Source organism: Littorina saxatilis, linkage group LG6, assembly GCF_037325665.1.
Source record: "Littorina saxatilis isolate snail1 linkage group LG6, US_GU_Lsax_2.0, whole genome shotgun sequence".
Taxonomy (NCBI): Eukaryota; Metazoa; Mollusca; class Gastropoda; order Littorinimorpha; family Littorinidae; genus Littorina; species Littorina saxatilis.
In genome coordinates, this window is record NC_090250.1 from 20,440,668 (window position 1) to 20,462,513 (window position 21,846).

General features: G+C 43.6%; 2 protein-coding genes across 2 annotated transcripts in view; both read right to left on the reverse strand.

Moving 5' to 3' along the window:
- LOC138968736 (lysosome membrane protein 2-like) overlaps positions 1–21,846 on the reverse strand; it is a 42,867-nt gene that overhangs the window by 15,076 nt on the left and 5,945 nt on the right. The window contains exons 3-12 of the mRNA XM_070341370.1: positions 14,673–14,814; positions 13,242–13,454; positions 12,479–12,573; positions 10,184–10,233; positions 9,661–9,730; positions 8,010–8,188; positions 5,840–5,958; positions 5,090–5,163; positions 3,139–3,193; positions 1,626–1,784 (exon numbers count right to left, since the gene is read on the reverse strand). Of these exons, the coding sequence (XP_070197471.1) occupies positions 1,626–1,784; positions 3,139–3,193; positions 5,090–5,163; positions 5,840–5,958; positions 8,010–8,188; positions 9,661–9,730; positions 10,184–10,233; positions 12,479–12,573; positions 13,242–13,454; positions 14,673–14,814 (1,156 nt within the window). The remainder of the gene's footprint in view (positions 1–1,625; positions 1,785–3,138; positions 3,194–5,089; positions 5,164–5,839; positions 5,959–8,009; positions 8,189–9,660; positions 9,731–10,183; positions 10,234–12,478; positions 12,574–13,241; positions 13,455–14,672; positions 14,815–21,846) is intronic.
- The window catches only part of LOC138968738 (folate receptor gamma-like), a 376,265-nt gene continuing 355,415 nt past the window's right edge, over positions 997–21,846 (reverse strand). The window contains exon 6 of the transcript XR_011456270.1: positions 997–1,473. The gene's annotated coding sequence lies outside the window, so the exon portion shown is untranslated. The remainder of the gene's footprint in view (positions 1,474–21,846) is intronic.

Here is a 21,846-nt window from a genome sequence, read left to right on the forward strand (position 1 = left end):
TGGCATTTCTTGCTGTGTTGACCGTCAGAATTATTTTAAGAACCAGGCTGCTGCAGTCGACATGTTTCGCATATTGTAGGGTTACCATGCTGCATAGGTAAAGTGGCTTGTATAACCTGACTATTCTGTTTCAAAACACTGTTTATATTTGTGTAGGTTGTAGTCATCATAACTAATCGCATTTTGCCATTTGTTTCAGAAAGGAGGTTAACCTACAACAAGATCGACGTTATGTCAGATATATGCCTCAGCCACATGAAGACTTCCGAATTTAGATCTACTCGGCATGGTGACAAGTCTTGATGAAAAGTATAGGACTGAGGACAGCAGTGGAAAAAGTGCCCACATGGCAGGTACCTAACCCATTACCCTAGTCATTTTATCTGTTTGCCTTCTTTTGAAAATTATACATGGAGTTGATATGATGCGTTAGTTTTAACTGTGTGTGTGTGTGTGTGTGTGTGTGTGTGTGTGTGTGTGTGTGTGTGTGTGTGTGTGTGTGTGTGTTTGTGTGTGTGTGTGTTACGGAGTGAGTGAGTTTGTGTTATGTTACTGTTTGTTGATTTCTTACGGGAGCCTTGAAGGCTTCGCCTCTTGTTTGATGTGGTTAGGCGATATCTTAATATGGTCTCGGCTGTGAACATGGGGTCTTTATTGTGCGCATGCATGCACACTTTTGCTGTGAACATGGGGTCTTTATTGTGCGCATGCATGCACACTTTTGCTGTGAACATGGGGTCTTTATTGTGCGCATGCATGCACACTTTTGCTGTGAACATGGGGTCTTTATTGTGCGCATGCATGCACACTTTTGCTGTGAACATGGGGTCTTTATTGTGCGCATGCATGCACACTTTTGCTGTGAACATGGGGTCTTTATTGTGCGCATGCATGCACACTTTTGCTGTGAACATGGGGTCTTTATTGTGCGCATGCATGCACACGGGGGTGTTCGCACACCGAGAAGAGTCTGCACAAAGTTAACTCTAGGAAATGTTTGTTTGTTTGTTTATTTGTTGCTTAACGTCCAGCCGACTACGCAGAGCCATATCAGGACGAGGAAGGGGGGGATGAAGGGGGCCACTTGTCAAGCGATTCCTGTTTACAAACGCACTAACCCATTACTTGTGTCCCAGCAGGCTTTAGTAAAACTAAATTAATACCTACTGGAAGATTACCAGTTTCCAGTATGTTAAAATAGGCTTAACCTATCTACTGCTGGACTTACATCAGAACACTAACAGATTAAACTATACATGAATCGCGAGACAAGCGGCAAGAGAAGAGATTTTTGGAAAAAATACAGGTGAATGAGCAAGAAGGCAGAAAAAAGAAAAGAATTCATGAAGAAAAAGAGAGCATGACAGGAAAGAGGAACCAAAAATCTACCTAACAGCAAACTAGAAAGCTCCTGCGGTTCCAAAAACAGGAGGGGCCTTTAATTTCATAACCGCAGTGCCCCACTGCGGGACTCTAGGAAATAAATCCCTCGTCGAACGTTGGGATCCAACCCACGCCCATGGCATCAACTGGTTTGGAAGCCAGCGCCGCTACCGACTAAGCTACAGACCCGGCTGCTTTGAATGAAGCTTCCCTATTGAATTCACTCACACATGCATACTCACAGTTTTGCAGAAAGCTCCCTTAGCAAAACAGATGAAGAAACATGTAAGAAGGAAGACGCCCAGAGCTATCAGACCGTACTGCACTGCATCTGCTATCTTCAGTGGCATCAACACCTCACTCTTGAAGTCTGACGCTGATTTGTCATCAATTTTGGCTGACTGGGAAAATAAAATAGAAGAGAATACAATGAGCAAACGAGAAGAAGAAGAAGTGAAAACAAAAAATAAAGTTGAAATTTTTTTTTTTTTTAATAAACTAATTGAATCAAAATGAATTAAAGAACCCAATAATCACGGATATCTAGACCTCATTTATGAAGTCTGAAGCTGACTAGTCCACAACTATGCCTGACAGACGCTTTATCTTCTTATTATGCGTTCCAGGGCCGGACTACCGGGGGGGTTATGGGGGTTGCGCAACCCCCCCCCCCCCCCCCCAGCCTAAACATGTACCTCACTTATTTAAAACATTTTTTATTATTGTTTATTTTATGCCGTTTCATGCAAGGAGCGACCATTTTGCTATCTCAGAATATGACCTACCCATCAGCTTCAGGGGGCTTTGCCCCCTGACCCCCACTGGCAACCCCCCCCCTCCTCTTAGCCTAGTCCAACCCTGCGTTCCCATCACTATGCTTGACTGTCAAGGTTGTTGATAGGATAAAGTCTGCAGTTCGCAGAAGGGACTCTGCTGGGCCCCAGTTTCTCCTTCAGGAGTACCATCTCTGGCCAGAATTTGCTTCTCAGGTCCATTTAGGTTGAGAGAGGCTTTAGATTTCAACAAAAGACCTCCAAATAACTGCATTTTTAACAAGGCTGATGCGTATATATAACCTATCGTCATTTTACAGCTATTCTTGTGGAGATAACCCTCACATGGCAATCCCCTCGTCATAACTTTCAATACAACCAAGCCAAACCGAAAGTCTGGTTTCCAAAATGTGATGGTACACCTTGAACTTAATGTGTACATGTCACTTTATTTTTTATTTTATTTTTTATTTACAAAGATTTATATTGCGCACGTATCTCACCACACAAGGCGACTCGAGGCGCATGTTACCTATTAATGCCGTGTGAGATGGAATTTTTTACACAATATATCACGCATTCACATCGGCCAGTAGATCAACAGCCTATAGGCGCTGCATCCACCTTTCACGGCCTATTATTCCAGGTCACACGGGTATTTTGGTGGACATTTTTATCTACGCCTATACAATTTTGCCAGGAAAGACCCTTTTGTCAATTGTGGGATCTTTAACGTGCATACCCCAATGTAGTGTACACGAAGGGACCTCGGTTTATCGTGTCATCCGAAAGAGTAGCACTTGAACCCACCACCTAGGTTAGGAAAGAGGGGAGAAAATTGCTAACGCCCTGACCCAGGGTCGAACTCGCAACCTCTCGCTTCTGAGCAAGTGCGTTACTAACCCAGTCTTGTCCCCTTCATTTCACAAGATAAGAACCAAAATGCAAAGTGTGTGTAATTGCAGGGACAACAAATATATACCTCATCCAACCACAGTATCGGCAAAATGATGTACGGATGGATGTTTGTGGTATCTCTGAAAATACAAGGGTAATAATTTTACAGGCTTAATAATGTTACATCTCTTAAAAACAATCTGTATCATTGACAAAGTAGTAAGTACATGTAGAGTGGAACCCCCCTTTTAAAAACTCTAACAAATCTGAGAAAATCAGGTCTTAAAAAGAAGGGTCTCAGTCTTTAAATGAGGGTAAATTTGCAGAGGTTATGAAACAAAAATCTGAAAAAAGCAAGGTTGTAAAAGGGTGAAAGGGAGGAATTAAGTCTTATAACTTTCTTTCTTTATTTGGTGTTTAACGTCGTTTTCAATCGTTCAAGGTTATATCGCGACGGGGAAAGGGGGGGAGATGGGATAGAGCCACTTGTTAATTGTTTCTTGTTCACAAAAGCACTAATCAAAACATTGCTCCAGGGGCTTGCAACGTAGTACAATATATGACCTTACTGGGAGAATGCAAGTTTCCAGTACAAAGGACTTAACATTTCTTACATACTGCTTGACTAAAATCTTAACATTGACTATATTCTATACAAAAAACACTTAACAAGGGTAAAAGGAGAAACAGAATCCGTTAGTCGCCTCTTACGACATGCTGGGGAGCATCGGGTAAATTCTTCCCCCTAACCTGCGGGGGGTGTCTTATAACTGGTGGTCTTAAAAGGGAGGTTCCACTGTATTCATCACTGACATTTTCTTTAAGCTTAACTTTACTAAATTAGAGAACCATTTCTACTAAAGCAAATTCAGCCACAGCATATATATGCATGATGCATATCTGCAACCTAACACAGTCAAAAGGCATTTGAATTTGCACATCCCGTGAACCACAAGTACTAGCTCGATCAGTCAAAATACTTGGGGTGAAAGAAAGTTCAGCAACAATCATGGATGGGGCAGTTATCTCTGTGATTAAAAGGAGTACTACATTAAGCAGCCACAACAACAAAACACCACCTTTAAGATAACAGATAAACAATTTATTTTTTTTAATAATAGAAGTAATTCAAAACTTTCACACAAGAATCAAAGTCCACAGCTAACACTACCTTCTGAGGGCTACTAGCTACATGTACTTCTATAAGTATCTGCTACTCCAAGTGTGTCATGTTTTTCATGTATTAGACAAAAACTTAAAAAAAATTTCATGTGACATAAACACTGCTATGAAAGTGTCCCTTTTTCTACACAAAATAAAATCATGACAAATTAAAAAATCTGACCGATACACACAAACGGAACTTGAAAACAGTACCATCGGAAAATACAATGTGCTGAAAACCTGATATTGCTTAGCAGTGTAACCTGCAAGTCGATTTAGTACCACAGAATGGGTCAACCAAAAGTAGGTGCATTCCCTGTATAGGTGCACTTCCTGTAGGAGTTAAGCCTCAGTATACAGGAAATGCACCCGAGTGCATTCCCTGTAGAAACATTGAGGTGAATCACGAGCTTGATGCGAGATTGAGCGGAATTGTACTTTCCTACAGGTAATACTTTGTTTGTTTGTTTGTTTGCTTAACGCCCAGCCGACAATGAAGGGCCATATCAGTGCGGTGCTGCTTTGGCATATAACGTGCGCCACACACAAGACAGAAGTCGCAGCACAGGCTTCATGTCTCACCCAGTCACATTATTCTGACACCGGACCAACCAGTCCAAGCACTAACCCCATAATGCCAGACGCCAGGCGGAGCAGCCACTAGATTGCCAATTTTAAAGTCTTAGGTATGACCCGGCCGGGGTTCGAACCCACGACCTCCCGATCACGGGGCGGACGCCTTACCACTAGGCCAACCATGCCAGTCTACAGGTAATACACCTAAATACAGGAAAAACGCCTACAGGAAGTGCGCCTACAGGGGAATGCACTCACTTTTGGTCAACTTAGACCCCTCCTGCTTTAGTACCTACTTGATGTGTGGAATTTTGGTGAGGTAGGCGTTGAGCTGCACTCTTTTGGCTGCATTCATCACAACCCCTGTCATCTGAAGTAGGTGTGAAAACACACTCAGCAAACCATTCACATTATACATGTTCATACACACACACACACACAGATTCTTTAAAAGCAATACAACATAAACGCACTCTGGAATATACACATACAGCAGCACACTCTCTCAAATAAATTAAAAACAATTTTTGTTTGTGTGTGGGAGCTGGGACAGGGGGTCACTTGTATTTGAAACAAACTCATCAAATCAACCCATTCACATTATACATCTTCATACACGCACAAACTTACTTACACTGACCCACACACATTCTTTACAAGCAATAAAACATAAACACACTCTGGAACAAACACATGCATGCCCACTCTCGCATATTAATTAAAAACAATCTTAAAAAAATTTCAATGGTATTTGTGTTTGCGTGTGTTGCTTTGTTTTTATAGCAATTTGGTCCATTCAATTTTCACCACAGATTTGATCTCTCAAAGATCATACTGAAATACCTCTCAGTGGGCTTATTTTGTTTGTTTGTTTGTTTAACGCCCAGCCGACCACGAAGGGCCATATCAGGGCAGTGCTGCTTTGACATATAACGTGCGCCACACACAAGACAGAAGTCACAGTGGGCTTATGCACAACAATTAAGTTTGCATCAAAGCACATATCACTACATCATCGCACACTCCTGTAACAGTTGTTCACGCACCGGTTCAATGTCGATGACACTCTGGTGTTTTTCCCGGTTTGGGTTCATACCAATCACACGGTTCTGAATCGCTGGGTCACCGTCCAGGAAATGTGGTAAGGACAAAATGACAGGGGCTCCTGGGAACAGATAAAGCATGCACCTCTTAACTCATTTTGAATGAGCAAATACTTTGCATATAATTCATAAAAACTTAAGCCTGTCCTTAATAGTCTCCTGTCCGCCCAGCGACCTTCCCCTTGATCCTGCTTGTGACCTCGATGTTTTATGCCCCCGCATGGGGCACGGCACTCTCTAAGCACCCAAAACCTCAGAGAGATAACTGGCGGAAACCTTCCTATTGAGCCCAAAGTCGACTACGTGAAGACTTCGCAAAGTCTTTAAACCGAAAACTCAGTGCAAAAGCTGTGTGCGGTCAGCTTCGCGAAGTATACTTCGCGTTGTCGACTTCGCCCAGGGTTAAACCGTTGACTTCTTAGGTACACTCCTTCCTGTGAAAAACAGTTTGGCTCACCATCTCTGGCCTGGCCTGCATGGCTTTCACATGGGGTAAGACCATCACTCCACTTGGGCCCATACCAAAAATCAACACACGAATGAGGAGTTTGAATGTTTTTGCTGAAATAAATTCGTATTTTACAAAATTAATTTGTAAAAGATATCCAACACTGCACAGAGAACAACCAGGCTGTTCCTTTTTACATTTAGTCAAGTTTTGACTAAATGTTTTAACATAGAGGGGGGAATCGAGACGAGGGTCGTGGTGTATGTGTGTGTAGAGCGATTCAGACCAAACTACTGGACCGATCTTTATGACATTTTCCATGAGAGTTCCTGGGATTGATATCCCTGAACGTTTTTTTCTTTTTTTTGATAAATGTCTTTGATGACGTCATATCCGGCTTTTCGTGAAAGTTGAGGCGGCACTGTCACGCTCTCATTTTTCAACCAAATTGGTTGAAATTTTGGTCAAGTAATCTTCGACGAAGGCCGGACTTCGGTATTGCATTTCAGCTTGGTGGCTTAAAAATTAATTAATGACTTTGGTCATTCAAAATCTGAAAATTGTAAAAAAATTATTTTTTTTATAAAACGATTCAAATTTACGTTCATCTTATTCTCCATCATTTTCTGATTCCAAAAACATATAAATATGTTATATTTAGATTAAAAACAAGCTCTGAAAATTAAAAATATAAAAATTATTATCAACATAAAATTGTCGAAATCAATTTAAAAACACTTTCATCTTATTCCTTGTCGGTTCCTGATTCCAAAAACATATAGATATGATATGTTTGGATTAAAAACACGCTCAGAAAGTTAAAACGAAGAGAGGTACAGAAAAGCGTGCTATCCTTCTCAGCGCAAGTACTACCCCGCTCTTCTTGTCAATTTCACTGCCTTTGCCATGAGCGGTGGACTGACGATGCTACGAGTGATACGGTCTTGCTGAAAAAGTGCATTGCGTTCCGTTTCATTCTGTGAGTTCGACAGCTACTTGACTAAATGTTGTATTTTCGCCTTACGCGACTTGTTGGTATGTGTCCAAGTGGAGGGATGGTCTTATCCTATGTGAAAGCCTGGCCAGTTCTGAGATGGCGAGTCAAACTGTTTTCACGGGAAGGACTGTGCCTTTAAGCGCTGTTCACATAGCCCATTTTCATCTGACTTTAATCTGCAATGGGGCACTCAGAAGACGCCTGTGTGCCTTTAAGCACTGTTCACATAGCCCATTTTCATCTGACTTTAATCTGCTATGGGGCACTCAGAAGTGTGCCTGTGTGCCTTTAAGCACTGTTCACATAGCCCATTTTCATCTGACTTGAATCTGCTATAGGGCACTCAGAAGTGTGCCTGTGTGCCTTTAAGCGCTGTTCACATAGTCAATTTTCATCTGACTTTAGTCTGCTATAGGGCACTCAGAAGTGTGCCTGGATAAAAATACATTGGCATTGTACAAGTTATAAAGACTGTCAAGTCATTAATTAGACGACAGAACAAGCTGTACCGACCTTGTCTGCAGACACTGGCATTGTACGAGTTATAAAGACTGTCAAGTGATTAATTAGACGACAGAACAATTGTACCGACCTTGTGTACAGACACTGGCATTGTACGAGTTAAAAAAACTGTCAAGTGATTAATTAGACGACAAAATAGCACCGACCTTGTTTACAGACACTGGCATTCAGTACGCCAGAAGGCAGGCAGTTGGATTCCGGCGTGCAGAAGCCTTTGTTGTAAGGATTGGTGCTCACATTGGCAAAGGTGCGCGGCGGAACAATGAAGCGTCTTAAGTCAATTCCTTTCAGCGTGTAGTCTTTGGTGTGCACAATCTCCAGTGACCTAACACAAACAATATGACAAGGGGGGGGGGGGGTGGGGGGGGGGGGGGTGGGGGTGAATTAAAAAAAAAGACAAGAAAACTGAACCAGAATTACGAAAAAGCTTCTTGCTTACAAAAAGAGAGAGAGAGAGAGAGAGAGAGAGAGAGAGAGAGAGAGAGAGAGAGAGAGAGAGAGAGAGAGAGAGAGAGAGAGAGAGAGAGAGAGAGAGAGAGAGATCAAATCAAATCAAATTTTATTTTACGAAGGTTGTGGCATAAGCAATATAAACGAGCTTCTTTTCAACCAGCCCTCACCCAGAGAGGGACTACTCTAATCTCATATACATATTATATATATACAAACGTAAAACAATTACAAAGGATAAGCATAAAAGTAAATTAATAAAAAATAAAAATACAGAAAAACTATTCACAGGACTATATACACGTTGCAGGCTATACACAAATTCTTGCGTTATGATCAAAATTGGGAAATTGCCAGAACATGTTTAATGAAACAATGATGCAATATAGACAGATATGATCAATATGAAAATAATCAGAACGTCGAAGTCTTCCATCACTGTGACTTTTCGTAATTTGACATTAAATGTAATGAGGTGTTTTTTGAAAGTATTGAGACTCGTTGGGGCTCGAACTGATTCCGGGAGAGAATTCCACAAAACGCTGCCAGAATAAGCTAAACTTGATTTAAAGAGATCTATCCGTGGAATGGGGACATTGAATTTTTGGTTTGGTTTGGCTTTAAATTTTGTAATAAAAGCACGTGGTGCATGACCGGAAAGGATTTTGTGAAGGAGCACGCCTTTATTTGATTTAAATCTTTCTTTTAAGGGCAAAATCTTAAGTTTCTCATAATCGTCAAAAACGAGACTGGATTGTTTTAATAGAATTGATTTCAGTGCTCGTCTGTGTAGACTGTACAGTGGTTTTAAAATATTTGCACTGGCAGAGTACCAGATGATTGAACAATAATCCGTGATGGTTTGTATGTATGCATTAAAAAATAATCTTGAGTGCGGATCAAGAAAGTGTTTTATTCTGTTCAACAGATATATTTTCCTCGACATGGTTTTACACAACAACCTAACATGATGGGCCCAAGATAAATTATTATCGATATTTAGAGAGAGAGAGAGAGAGAGAGAGAGAGAGAGAGAGAGAGAGAGAGAGAGAGAGAGAGAGAGAGAGAGAGAGAGAGAGAGAGAGAGAGAGAGAGAGTGGATGATGATGATTCATGATGATGGAACTTTATTTTACAAGGAGAGAGGTTTACAGCTCTGCCTTTTCTTACAACCTGTCCTCAAGAGAGAGATCAGAGAGGGAAGACAGCAAGAAATGCGGTTCTTGTGAATGTTTGTAAACTAAAGAATATGTGTACAGAAACCTACAAGCCATCACACACACCAACACACACACAGCTTTAACAAAGCAAGACAAAAACAACGAAAAGCACAGACATTAATCTAACCTGCACAGATCTGACGAGAAGAGGTAGTAAGATCTTGAAGTGTCTATGAAAGGTGGGTACATCGTCCCGTCTGAAACAAGAATGTTCAAATATTGTCAATAACCAGCGCTTTTAGAATGGATGATAAAAGCAAAGCAAGGCAGAAAGAAAAAAAAAGCTGCAGGCAGGTTCTTTACTTAAGTTTTAACGCTGCAATATGTTTTGTAAAATCATGGGTACTAGGTTATCAAACCAAATTTACATCCTTGCAAAACAATAAAGTAACACATGCACACACACATAGGCATGAGTGCACATGCGTATGCACTCAAACACTCATACAAACACAGAGCAGTGAAGTATGCCCATTACCCAATTGTAAAGTTGGCAAAGTAAAATATGCCCACATTGGCAAAACAGAATCTGAAGAAGTTTTTGACAGATTATTTTGCTGCCTGACAGCTGCCTTATTTTCTGAGGGCCATGTTTTTGTATTATTGTGTTTTTTTGGTATACATTTTTTCAACAGGATTGGTCTGCTTACCTGAACCATTCAGACTGTTGGCAACATCACTGTTCCAAAAATTCAGCGACCTGGAACAAATAAGGTGCAACAAAAAAACACTGTGAAAGCTTTTTACGACTTTAGCTTTTATCAAGGTAATTAAATTAGAAACCCAAGTTCCCTTTTGTAAGGAAGAAAATGTGCAATTCAAATTCTAATTTATAGTCACATTTAGACCAGAGCTTATCAGAACTACAGTAAAACCTCACACTAACGACCTTGAAAATGTCCAGAAAAATCGGCCGTAAAAAGGAAGGGTCTTCATTGGGCTTTTGGGAGGTATCATTTTTTTCACAGGGGAGGCAACTGTTGGGCAGAATACGTTATCCCATTTTTGTTCCCACTTGATGTGCATATGGATCAGCATGTTCAAACACCAGCGCACAGACAGGCAGACATAACACACACACACGCACACACATCCACACACACATGGCCTCATTGGTAAAACTTGGTCATTGACCCTGGGTATGAAAGTCAGTGTCTGTCAACTGGGACAGGAAGAGTTTCATCTCAGATATCAAAGGAGACCTCTCAAGGCCTCAGGTAAGAAGGTCAGTGTCTGTAAACTGGGACAGGAACAGTTTCATCTCAGACATCAAAGGAGAGGTCTTAAGACCTCGGGTAAGAAGTTCAGTGTCTGTTAACTGGGTCAGGCAGATGGTCTGAGCTGGCAAGTATGTGTCATTGACCCGAGGTCTCAGTAGGTGAGCAACTCACAGAATACATACACAGCAGATCATTATTGAGTTGTACTTCAAACTGTGCCTACCCCCCCCCCCCCCCCCCTACTTCCAGGGCAGTCCTTCAATTGTGACAGCAAAAGTTAAGACGAGGACAGCCGTAAGCCACTGGACTTGCACGCACTACAGACTACAGACGAGCTACCACCCCTGACTCTTGATGCATGACTAATGACGTGCATGTTCCCGTTTGAACCTATGATTTTAGATCTGTCGTCTAAAAAAGGAGGGCGTCGTTCATGGGAGGTTATAGTTACAGTGTGAAAGGCATCTGTGCCGAGAAATTCGGTTGGCAAAAGGAGGGGATCGTTCTTGGGAGAGGTCGTTCAGGGAGGTTCCACTGTACAAACACTGTATCAGACGGGCGCCGTGGCCTAGTGGATAAGACATCGGCCTCCTAATCTTGTAACCCATGTCAGAGTTCGGTGGGTTATAGAAACAGGACGTCAATACCAAGTATGCTTCCACCGAGAGCGTTGTATGGCTGCCTGAATGGCATAGTTAAAAGTAATACACGTAGAAACCCACTCGTGCAAAATCATGAGTGAACCTGGGAGTTTCAGCCCATGAACGAAGAAAAAGAAGAAGAAACGCTGCATAATCACAGGCAAGACTGATGACCTAAAACAATCAACATACAGACAACAAACAATTGGTTACTCTTCTTCCTTCATGGGCTAAAACGCCCACGTCTTTTATGACCCTTTTCACCCTGCCATTTAGGCAGCCATACGCTGCTCTTTCGGGGGAAGCATGCAGGGTATTTACGTGTTTCTATAACCCACCTAACTCTGACATAGGTAACAGGATCTTTTCCGTGCGTGTACACATGAAGGGGGATAAGGCATCAGCAGGTCTGCACATAAGTCGACCTGGGAGATCTGAGACATTTTCACCCTTAACCAACCTGACTGGGTCGGGATTCAAATCCACAACCGGGGTGGGGATGTAGCTCAGTCGGTAGCGCGCTGGATTTGTATCCAGTTGGCCACTGTCAGCGTGAGTTCGTCTCCACGTTCGGCGAGAGATTTATTTCTCAGAGTCAACTTTGTGTGCAGACTCTCCTCGGTGTCCGAACACCCCCGTGTGTACACGCAAGCACAAGACCAAGTGCGCACGAAAAAGATCCTGTAATCCATGTCAGAGTTCGGTGGGTTATAGAAACACGAAAATACCCAGCATGCTTCCTCCGAAAGCCGCGTATGGCTGCCTAAATGGCGGGGTAAAAACGGTCATACACGTAAAAGCCGTGGGAGTTTCAGCCCATGAACGAACAAACAAACAAATCCACAACCTTACGCTTAGGAGGCTGGTGTCTTATCCACTTGGCCATTGCGCCCGTCTAAACAATAATTACAACTGCATGAAGCTCGTGCAAATGGATCACTGTTCACTGGGATATGAAATCTTATCAAATCAAATCAATCAATCTATTTACTGAAGTCTCGCCATCAAAGGTAATGTCAGCTCACAAGTTTCTCGATCACGGCTGTCTTTGAAGCTATATAACCAGCAGAGGTTTCAAACTTACCGGTTTCCATCCCATGAGAGGATCTCTGCAAAATGATCCACAGTGCCACCCAGACCAGATGTAATCCTGTATAATCCATCATTGCTGCCATTTTTCTGCACACATCAACAAAACAAACATTTGGCAATCAAAAAACAAGAAAGGTAGGTTGTTGGAACGTTTGTTATTGACAAAACAATACATTCACAAATATATCGACCCAACAGTCTTTAAAGTGCACAGACAAACAATTAATAACGAAAACTTACTATTACGTGTTTCTATAACCCAGCTAACTCTGACATAGCTAGGTTACAGAATCTTTTCATTTGGCAAGTCTCTTGGAGCTTGTGACAAATAAGGTGAACAGTAATTTACAAGCAATGTTTTACACAAGTTCCACATCATAGTTTTATAGAATGTATATATTTCACCTTTCTGCTTTACACCTAAAACAAAATAAAAACAAAATTTTGGTATTAAGCACTGGCTAAAATGTCCCTTTATCTTTTGTCACAAGCTCATTGATGACATAGAAAAGTGCCCAAAGGTGCAGTCAAGAGCACCTCTTTCAACAACTACAAGGCGTATACTCAGCCACACACACACACAAACACACATCAAAACAAACACAGATATAAAGCTAGTACAGCAGCAACCACACACTCTCACAAAATCATCCTTAGGCCGCTTCTCATCCCCAATCCTATTCAACACCTCACTGAATAAACCACGCCAAACTATCCCTCATCGCCCCCCCCCCCCCCCCCATCACACAACTTACATTTAAAAACATGCCAAACTTGTCATCAATGGGCAGTGTGATTCCTAACTTGGCCAGTTCATTTTTGACATCTTTCAGCAGAGAATCCTCATAGCCCCACATGAGCTCGGCCACAGTCAAATCGATGAACACATGTTCATCCGTAAATTCCAGTATGGTGTTCACCATCTCCTGGATTATGCCAAACTGATACTTTACCATGTTCGCGATGGTCTGGAGGGAAGAAAAAGAGTCCACAGTTAAGAGCAAATAACAATAACATTAACAATAACAAATAACAACAAATCAACAACCAACACCAACAAAAACCTATAAGAAAACAAATCGCGTTAAGCGATATAAAAACATTTAGTCAAACTGTCGGTATCAAAGTAACAGATTAATACTAAAGAACAGTCATCGCTGAGTCTATACTAAGATAGTCTCGACTAAACCACATCTAAAGACCGAGACGGGTCACGCTCGTCACCGCGTAGCGTGCAAACGGAGTACTTACTTGACCTATTTTCTGTAATTCTGAGCACATTTTTAGAGTAAACAAGACATATGTATATATTTTTGAATTCAGGAGAAATTGAGGAATACGATGCAATCATTTTTACATCTGTAAGTGAAAATTCGATTTTAACGACTTTAATGAGCAAACTTATTAACTAATTTTTACGCTGCCGGGCTGAAATTCAATCCCATAGTCCGGACTTAGTTGAAGACTGCTTTGCCAAAATTTCAATCCATTTGATTGAAAAATGTGGGCGTGACAGTGCTGCCTCAACTTTCATAAAAAGCCGGATATGACGTCATCAAAGACATTATCGAAAAATTAAAAAAACGTCTGAGGATATCATACCCAGGAACTCTTATGTAAAATGTTATGAAGATCAGTCCGGTAGTTTTCCCTGAATCGCTCTACACACATACACACACACACACACACACACATTCTCCACCACCCTCGTCTCGATTCCCTGTCTATGTTAAAACATTTTGTCAAAACTTGACCAAATGTAAAAAAGAGAGGAACACCAAGGAAAAAAGATTTAACTTTTAAGACGGAACATGAACATGACAGTGATTAAAATCAGCATAAGGAAGTTCAGTGTTACATTTCCATGTGTGCACATTTTTTCTTGTTTGTACTTTTATGTTTTGTTTTGTGTTCCTGTTTGTGAGCAGGACTTAATTTGATTGGGGTTGTGGCTGATTGGGAGTGGCTAATAACTCCCAAAATACGAACTTGTGCTTAATACCCTTCAAACAAAACAATTACATTTTCAGATTTTTCATTTTTATTATCATACATATATAACAAAAAAGTTTAACACACTTGACCTTCAACTGACCTCAGTGGCAATAGATGTTTTTCAATCCAATTAGCAACTTAGCTCATCAAATTCAAATGGCACAATACAGTTTTGTGAATTAACAACTTACTATCATGGGAAGATTAACTGTTGTAAAGTTATCATTCTCAGGTCCAACTGATCTGCTGCGGTCAAAGAAGTAGAACTGGTTCTCTCTGTAGGTGATGGTGTTATCTGCTGTATAGGTTATGTTGACTTTCTGTCGTTTCTCTCTGCAAAAATTGACATGTTGCTGTTAATACACAGATCTATACATGCACCGTGAAATTAAGTTACAGTAATGGAAACATTTTGTCAATGCCCAAACAGACATGTCACATATGTTTCAAAAAACAAGAAAGGTTAGTTTTTATGGAACATTTAAGAATAGACAAAAAGAAATATTCATTACTTAATTTATGCGTGAATATTTCGTGTTGTCTTTTAGAAAACGTTCAACAAATTTACCTTTCTTGTTTTCAAATTCTTGATCTAGGAACACTCACAGTTTATCTTTCTCGGATTTTGTTCTTCTTATTCTTGTTCGTTCATAGGCTGAAACTTGCAGTCGTCTTTTAAGTGTATGACTGTTTCTACCCCGCCATTCATGCAGCCATATGCCACTTTCAGGGGAGTTTTGGATTTTGATCTTAGACATCAACTTGACAACAAAACTTGAAAACTTGACTAAATAAAAAAATAAACAAGTCGCGTAAGGCAAAATTACTACATTTAGTCAAGCTGTGGAACTCACAGAATGAAACTGAACGCACTGCATTTTTTCACAATGACCGTAGTCTGCCGCTCGTGGAAAATTTATATGTTTTTGGAATCAGAAAATGATATAGAATAAGATGAACGTAAATTTGGATCGTTTTATAAAAAAAAACTTAAAATTTTCAGATTTTTAATGACCAAAGTCATTAATCGAAAATTTTAATGTAAATTTTCATTTGATTAATATACTTACCCAATTCACATATAGCAATTTACTTCAGTTTAGTGCTAGGACGCTGAAAACTACGCTCACCCTGGTAAGGGGGAAAGTACCCTAAAAATAGAACAGCCTTGACCATCACATACTGACGTCATGACAAGGATACCCCCCAGCATGCTCTGCACATGCGTGCTCTCGCCGCCATCTTGTATTCATTCGCTCGAAGCTCCCCTGTAATATTTTTAGGAGAACTAAAGCGGGGTAGGCGGGAGGGACTTCAGTATGTGAATTGGGTAAGTATATTAATCAAATGAAAATTTACATTAAAATTTTCGATTAAATTACATATCTTATCCCAATTCACCTATGAAGTAGGCAACAACTGTCCTGCTGCTACCATGGCTGGTAGAGCTTTGGTACCATCCTGTCGCGTACTGGAGACGTCGCGCAGGTAAAAGTTGATAAAAACATCCTCAGATCTCCAGTATGCTGAATCAAGGACTTCAGACAATCTTCCTGATCGTAGCACAGCTAAGGAGGATGCCCAGGCTCTTGCCTCGTGCGTTCGAGTCGACGTTAGAGGGAGAGCTGTCTGCCCCCCCCCCCCTTTCTTTCTGTGCCACCACCCATACGCCTGCTTAATCAGTGTTGAGATCTACTTAGAAAGAGTTACCTTAGATATGTCTTTATGCCTAGCCGTGTTCAGAGATATGAAAAGCAGCTTCTGCTGATTCGCTCTGATAGGCTCCGTGCGAGACAGGTAACTAGTAAGAGCCCGAACTGGGCAGTTAGACATATCTGGGTCCCCTAGAGCGAGAATCCTGTTAAGAGGAAGAATTCTGATTATGGGGGAAATCTGATCAGGCTTCTGGTTTTTGGCTAAAAATTCCGGCCTAAAACGTAAAGTGATAGAACCATCTTTTTCAAAAGCTATGTCTCTAGAAGAGCCTGAGAGAGCGTGAATTTCGCTACCTCTCCTTGCTGTAGCCAAAAGAACGAGCAAAAGAGTCTTGCGAGTAAGATTAGGCCAAAAAAAAAAAGTGTCTGTTTCTGGTAACATGGCTAAAAAAAATAGGGTCGGTAGGTAGGGATTTTTTTTAATTTTTATTTTTTACCCCAAATGTAGACCAATAAAACTAACTTTAAAAATCGCGCAAAGAGACTGGATTCACTATACATAGAGACAAGACACTCAACACATTTACAAATCGTCAGCGGACTTTCGTTTTCACACGTTTTTGTTGTTCATTTTCTCACCCTGTCCTTTACCACCAAAAAAAAATAATAAAAATTTTGAGTTTGGAAAAAAAAAGTTTAGGGTCGGCGCTGAAATTTAGGGTCGGTCGGGTGACCAGAAACAGACAATTTTTTTGTGTGGCTTTAGCTAGACTAGCTGATTGCAACGGTTCAAAATCTTGCGATCTTAAAAATTCCAGAATAAGGAAGAGATCCCATGCCGGGACTGTCTCTGATCCTAGCAAAACCGATTGACGCACCTTTTGGGACACTAGCGATAACTCCACTGAGGTTAATGTTGTGACCTAACTGCCTCAAAGTAGCTGAAATAGCAGAACGCCTGACTCGGAGAGACGAGGGGGAGCTGCCTTGAGCTGCTAACCATGACAAGTGATTAGCTACCTGCATAGAGCGAGGGGCTACAGAGTTGACCTGATTCTCTGCACACCATTTAACCCAAGCTGTCCAATGTGAAGCGTACACTGAGCTCGTAGACTTCCTGTGCGCTTCTTGCACCAAATCCAGTGTCCTCTCTGAGGCACCTGACAAACGCAGGGATCTTCTCACAGTCTCCATGCGTGAAGGCGCAGAGACTGTGGGTTCGCGTGCTGAATGCCGGTGCGTGGTTGCAGTAAATCTCCCTTTTCCAGATTAAGAGGAATGGGAGGGCCTTCTGCCAGGCGAAGAAGATCCGGATACCAGTGCTGACTTGTCCACAATGGAGCGACCAACACCAGAGATGGCTGCTCCACTTCTGCTTTTCTCAGCACTTTTCCAAGAAGTTGGAATGGTGGGAAAGCGTAAGCCGTGAGTCCTGTCCAGTCGACTTCCAGCGCATTCACTTTCCAGGCTTCGGGGTCCGGAAACGGAGAAATGAACACTGGTAACCTCCTCGAGAACCGTGTTGCAAAAAGATCGACCATTGGTTTCTCCACCTGCACCCAAAGACGCTGGAGCGCGTGATGGGTGATTGTCCATTCTGTGTGGAGTACTTTCGATGATCGACTGAGAGAGTCTGCCAAAACGTTCAGTTTTCCCGGAAGATATTTTGCTGACAACCTTATCTGATGCTGGTGACACCACTCCAGCAGTTGGCATGCCTTGAGAGACAGAGTGTGAGAGCGAGAGCCGCCCTGCCTGTTGATGTAGGCCGCAACCGTAGTATTGTCCGTGTGAAGACGAACATGCTTGCCTGCCACCAGTGGCAGAAAGCTCTGAAGACCTTGGGCTACAGCCTCTAACTCGAGAACATTGATGTGCGAGAGAGTTTGGCCTGATGTCCACGTGCCTGAGGCTGTGTGGTGAGAGAGATGAGCACCCCAGCCTGACAGGGACGCGTCCGTGAACAAATCCTCCTCTGGCGGAGGGGGAGTGATGAGGACTCCCTGTGAAATCCCTGGTTCCAGCCACTGAGCTGTGGTCTGCTGAAACCAACTGTCTAGCTGAACCGAGACCTGCCATCCCTGGGAGGAGGGATTCCAGACCGAACTCAAAGCTGCCTGAAACGGCCTCTTGTGAACTCTCCCCAGAGGGACAAGTGTGGCCATAGACTCCATTTGACCAAGCACTGATGCCAGTTCCCTGACCGGAGCTTGCCTCTGTGACGCCAGCGATCTCAGTAGATTCTGCAGTTTGTCTATCCTCCTCTGTGAGGGGCGGATTGACCAATCTACCGTATCGAACCTCATTCCCAGATACGTGAAGGACTGGGACGGTGCGAGTTCTGACTTGGTATGGTTTACCGAGAAACCCAACTCGCAGGCTTGATGCAGAACAAGCCGAGTTTGAGCACTGCAAGCTTCTCGATCCTGATGAAGAATGAGCCAGTCGTCGAGGTAAGCTCTGAGCCGTACGCCTTGCTGTCTGACTAGGGAGCACAGCTGGCGCACCACCATCGTGAAGATCCAAGGAGCAAGAGATAGACCGAAGGGAAGAGCCCTGAATTGGTACATTTTCTCTCCCCACCGAAACCTCAGCCACTTCCTGTCTGATGGGTGAATGAGGATGTGGTAGTATGTGTCTGTCAGGTCGATCAACGTCACCCAGTCTCCCGGTCTGAGTGCTTCTCTGACTGACGCTGGAGTCTCCATCGTGAACTTGATCTGTCTCAGAAATTTGTTCAGGGGAGACAGGTCTAACACCGGGTGCCAGCCTCCCGATGCCTTTAGGACCACGAAAATTCTCCCATAAAAGCCTGGGGAGTTGTAGTCCATAACCTCGTCTATCGCATCCTTCTGTAAGAGAGACAAGATTTCCGCTTGAATCGCTGTCTTCGCTTCCAGCTTGACGGGAAATTTGAACGGCGGTGGAACTCTGGTTAAGGGAGCTTTTCCCTCCTTCCAGTGTAGCCTGAACCCCGAACGCACTATACTCACTATCCACTGATTGTTTACTTTTAGCAACCAAAGGGGTAGGGCCACTGACAGCCGCCTGCCGCCAAAGGCATGGTGGATGCATGAGCTAGTGGTTCGGGGACACATCATTGGGGGTGTGCTTTGCGTCCAGACCCCCTTGAATTGCCAAAAGACGGCTTCTTCTTAGGGTAAGGCGCGCCTCTTCCCCGTCCTCGTGAAGAAGAGCTGGCTTGTGCTGACCTCCCCCTATTCGCCGAATTGGCGGAAGGTTTAGGCGGTCCGTAGCTCTTGCTCTGAGGCTTAGGAAAGCCGTGTTGCGCTATCTTGGCTATAGCCAAATCCCGATCGTCGCGGGTTTGCTTGTGGAGCGCGTCCAGCGACGGCTGCCCCAACAAGGCACCCTCCGTGAAAGGAGATAACTTAAGAGCCTCCAGTGTGGCTTTATCTTGGATCCTGGAACCCGAGAGGAAAGCTGACCTGCGCGTGTGCACAGCATGAGCATAGAGATGCGCCGAAAGACGCATTTGTTCGGCCGAAACTTTGGCCAAAGTAGCAAGCAGCGTCGCCACAATCCTTTTCACTCGCGTCCTGTCGAAACTCGAACGGTTCCAAGGACGAAGTGATAGATCGGGAGAGAGACCTGAGCAGCGTTTCCGAAAGGGAAGCTAACTCCAGGTTGTATCCAATGCTACAAGAGATCCCTCTGTATAAGGAACAGACCTGTCCCTACTGTAGCCATCCTCCCTGAGCGTCACTAACTCCGGTGTAACCGGAAGTGGAGCACGTGGCAGGGAAAAAGTGCCCAAGAGATTGTGTGGCCTAGGATTCAACGAGAACTTCCGTGCAGCAGCTTGACCAACATAAGGGGTTGGCTGTGCGGAAGCTAGCCACAGCTGTGCCAAATCTGGTGCCGGACTGTGCGCTGAAAGCAGAGGCACTGTGTCCAAAGGCACATAATCAGACCTGGCATTCGTAGCCAGAATCTTAGACATCTCATACGCCACTGAAGGAGATTCACGAAACTTAAAAGTTTGTTTCTCTCCTTGTGACGCACGAAAATCCCTGACAGCCGAAGGTGGTGATGCAGACAGGCTTGTTGTTGCTACCACTCCTTCCTCAAAGTATCTGGAAGCTACCTGCGCCGCCAACGCCACTGCATTGGGAAGCTTGTCTGGTAGCTGGAAATTGAGATCTTCCTCAGACAGCAGGGAAGTCCCGTATTCCTCCTCTCCTTCCGGCACGGAAGTGCCTGCCGGAAACTCGCCACCATATTGACTATCATAGTCATAGGCAGTGTCATCCGGCAGAGAGGTACCGCACGAGGCACACGTATCCTCTCTGGAGAGAACTTCCTGCCCCCTGGGCGGAAGTGTGGAGAGCTGTGCGAGGGATGCTGTCGTTGAGCAAACCGGCACTTGCCTATCTCCGGTTGTAAGTACAGACGCCTGCAAGTCGTGATGCGAGCAAGTCCCCTGCCTTACAACAACTTCCTGCCCCTTTGGCGGAAGGAAAACACACCGCGGCGCAAGGGATGCTGAGCAAACCGGCAACCGAGTGGCTTCCGTCGAGTGTACTGACGATTGCAAGACGTGATGCGAGCAACTCCCCTGTACCTCAACAACTTCGCGCTCCCCTGGCGGAAGTTTGGACCGCTGTACCGAAGTTGCATCCGTATAACAACCTGGTACTAACGTGTCCTCCGATCTAAGCACAGACGCCTGCACGTCATGATGAGAGCAGGACCCCTGTGTTATCACGGCTTCCTGCCCGGCGCCGGGCGGAAGAAGGGAACGCCCGTGCGTAACTCCCTGTGGGACAGTCACAGTACCTTTAGAGATGCCGCTGACACCGGAAGTGGAGGCAAGATGAGGGAAACTCTTTCCGTCTTCACCGGAAGACTGTTCAGCGTGAACGTCAGCCGACGTAACAGTGGCCGACGGCGCTGCCTTCACCCTCGGCTGATAGCGAATGTCCACGGGTCGTGCCTGCAGAGAGAGCAAATGTTCGCTCGCCGAGTGTAATTCTGACGAAAACATGGACCTCATTTGATCACTAAAGGTAGCAAACATCACTGACAAATCTACTTTTTCCGATGCTGTGCTCTCCTGAACCGGCGCCGTCTTGCAACCTTGCTTCAGCGCCAGCAAACTCGGACTCTTAGGATTGTCAATTTCTACCGTGAAAGTATTCTGAGAAACCGGCTCAAACACCGTAACGATAGGTTTAGAACCCTTGGCCTTCTTAGCCGCTTTCTTAGACGGAGACTCTGTAGTGGCTGCCTGTCTAGAACTAGGTTTCTTCTTCCCACTGTCCGCCATATTGGCGTTAGTCTTGTAGACGAAAGTAAACAAAGACCAACCCGTGGCAAACGACAACAATACAACGAAAGAAAATGGAAAATTCTCACCCAATCTCAGCTAGAGGCTAAGATACAAACGAAACCAGGGTGTAGTCTGCCGAAAAGCAGAGGGCTAACGAAATAGCCCGAGCGTAATCCAAAACACGTCCTTCGACGCTATCGCTGAAGAGTAGAATGAATACAAGATGGCGGCGAGAGCACGCATGTGCAGAGCATGCTGGGGGGTATCCTTGTCATGACGTCAGTATGTGACGGTCAAGGCTGTTCTATTTTTAGGGTACTTCCCCCTTACCAGGGTGAGCGTAGCTTTCAGCGTCCTAGCACTAAACTGAGTAAACTGAAGTGAATTGGGATAAGATATGTAATTTAATTAATTTTT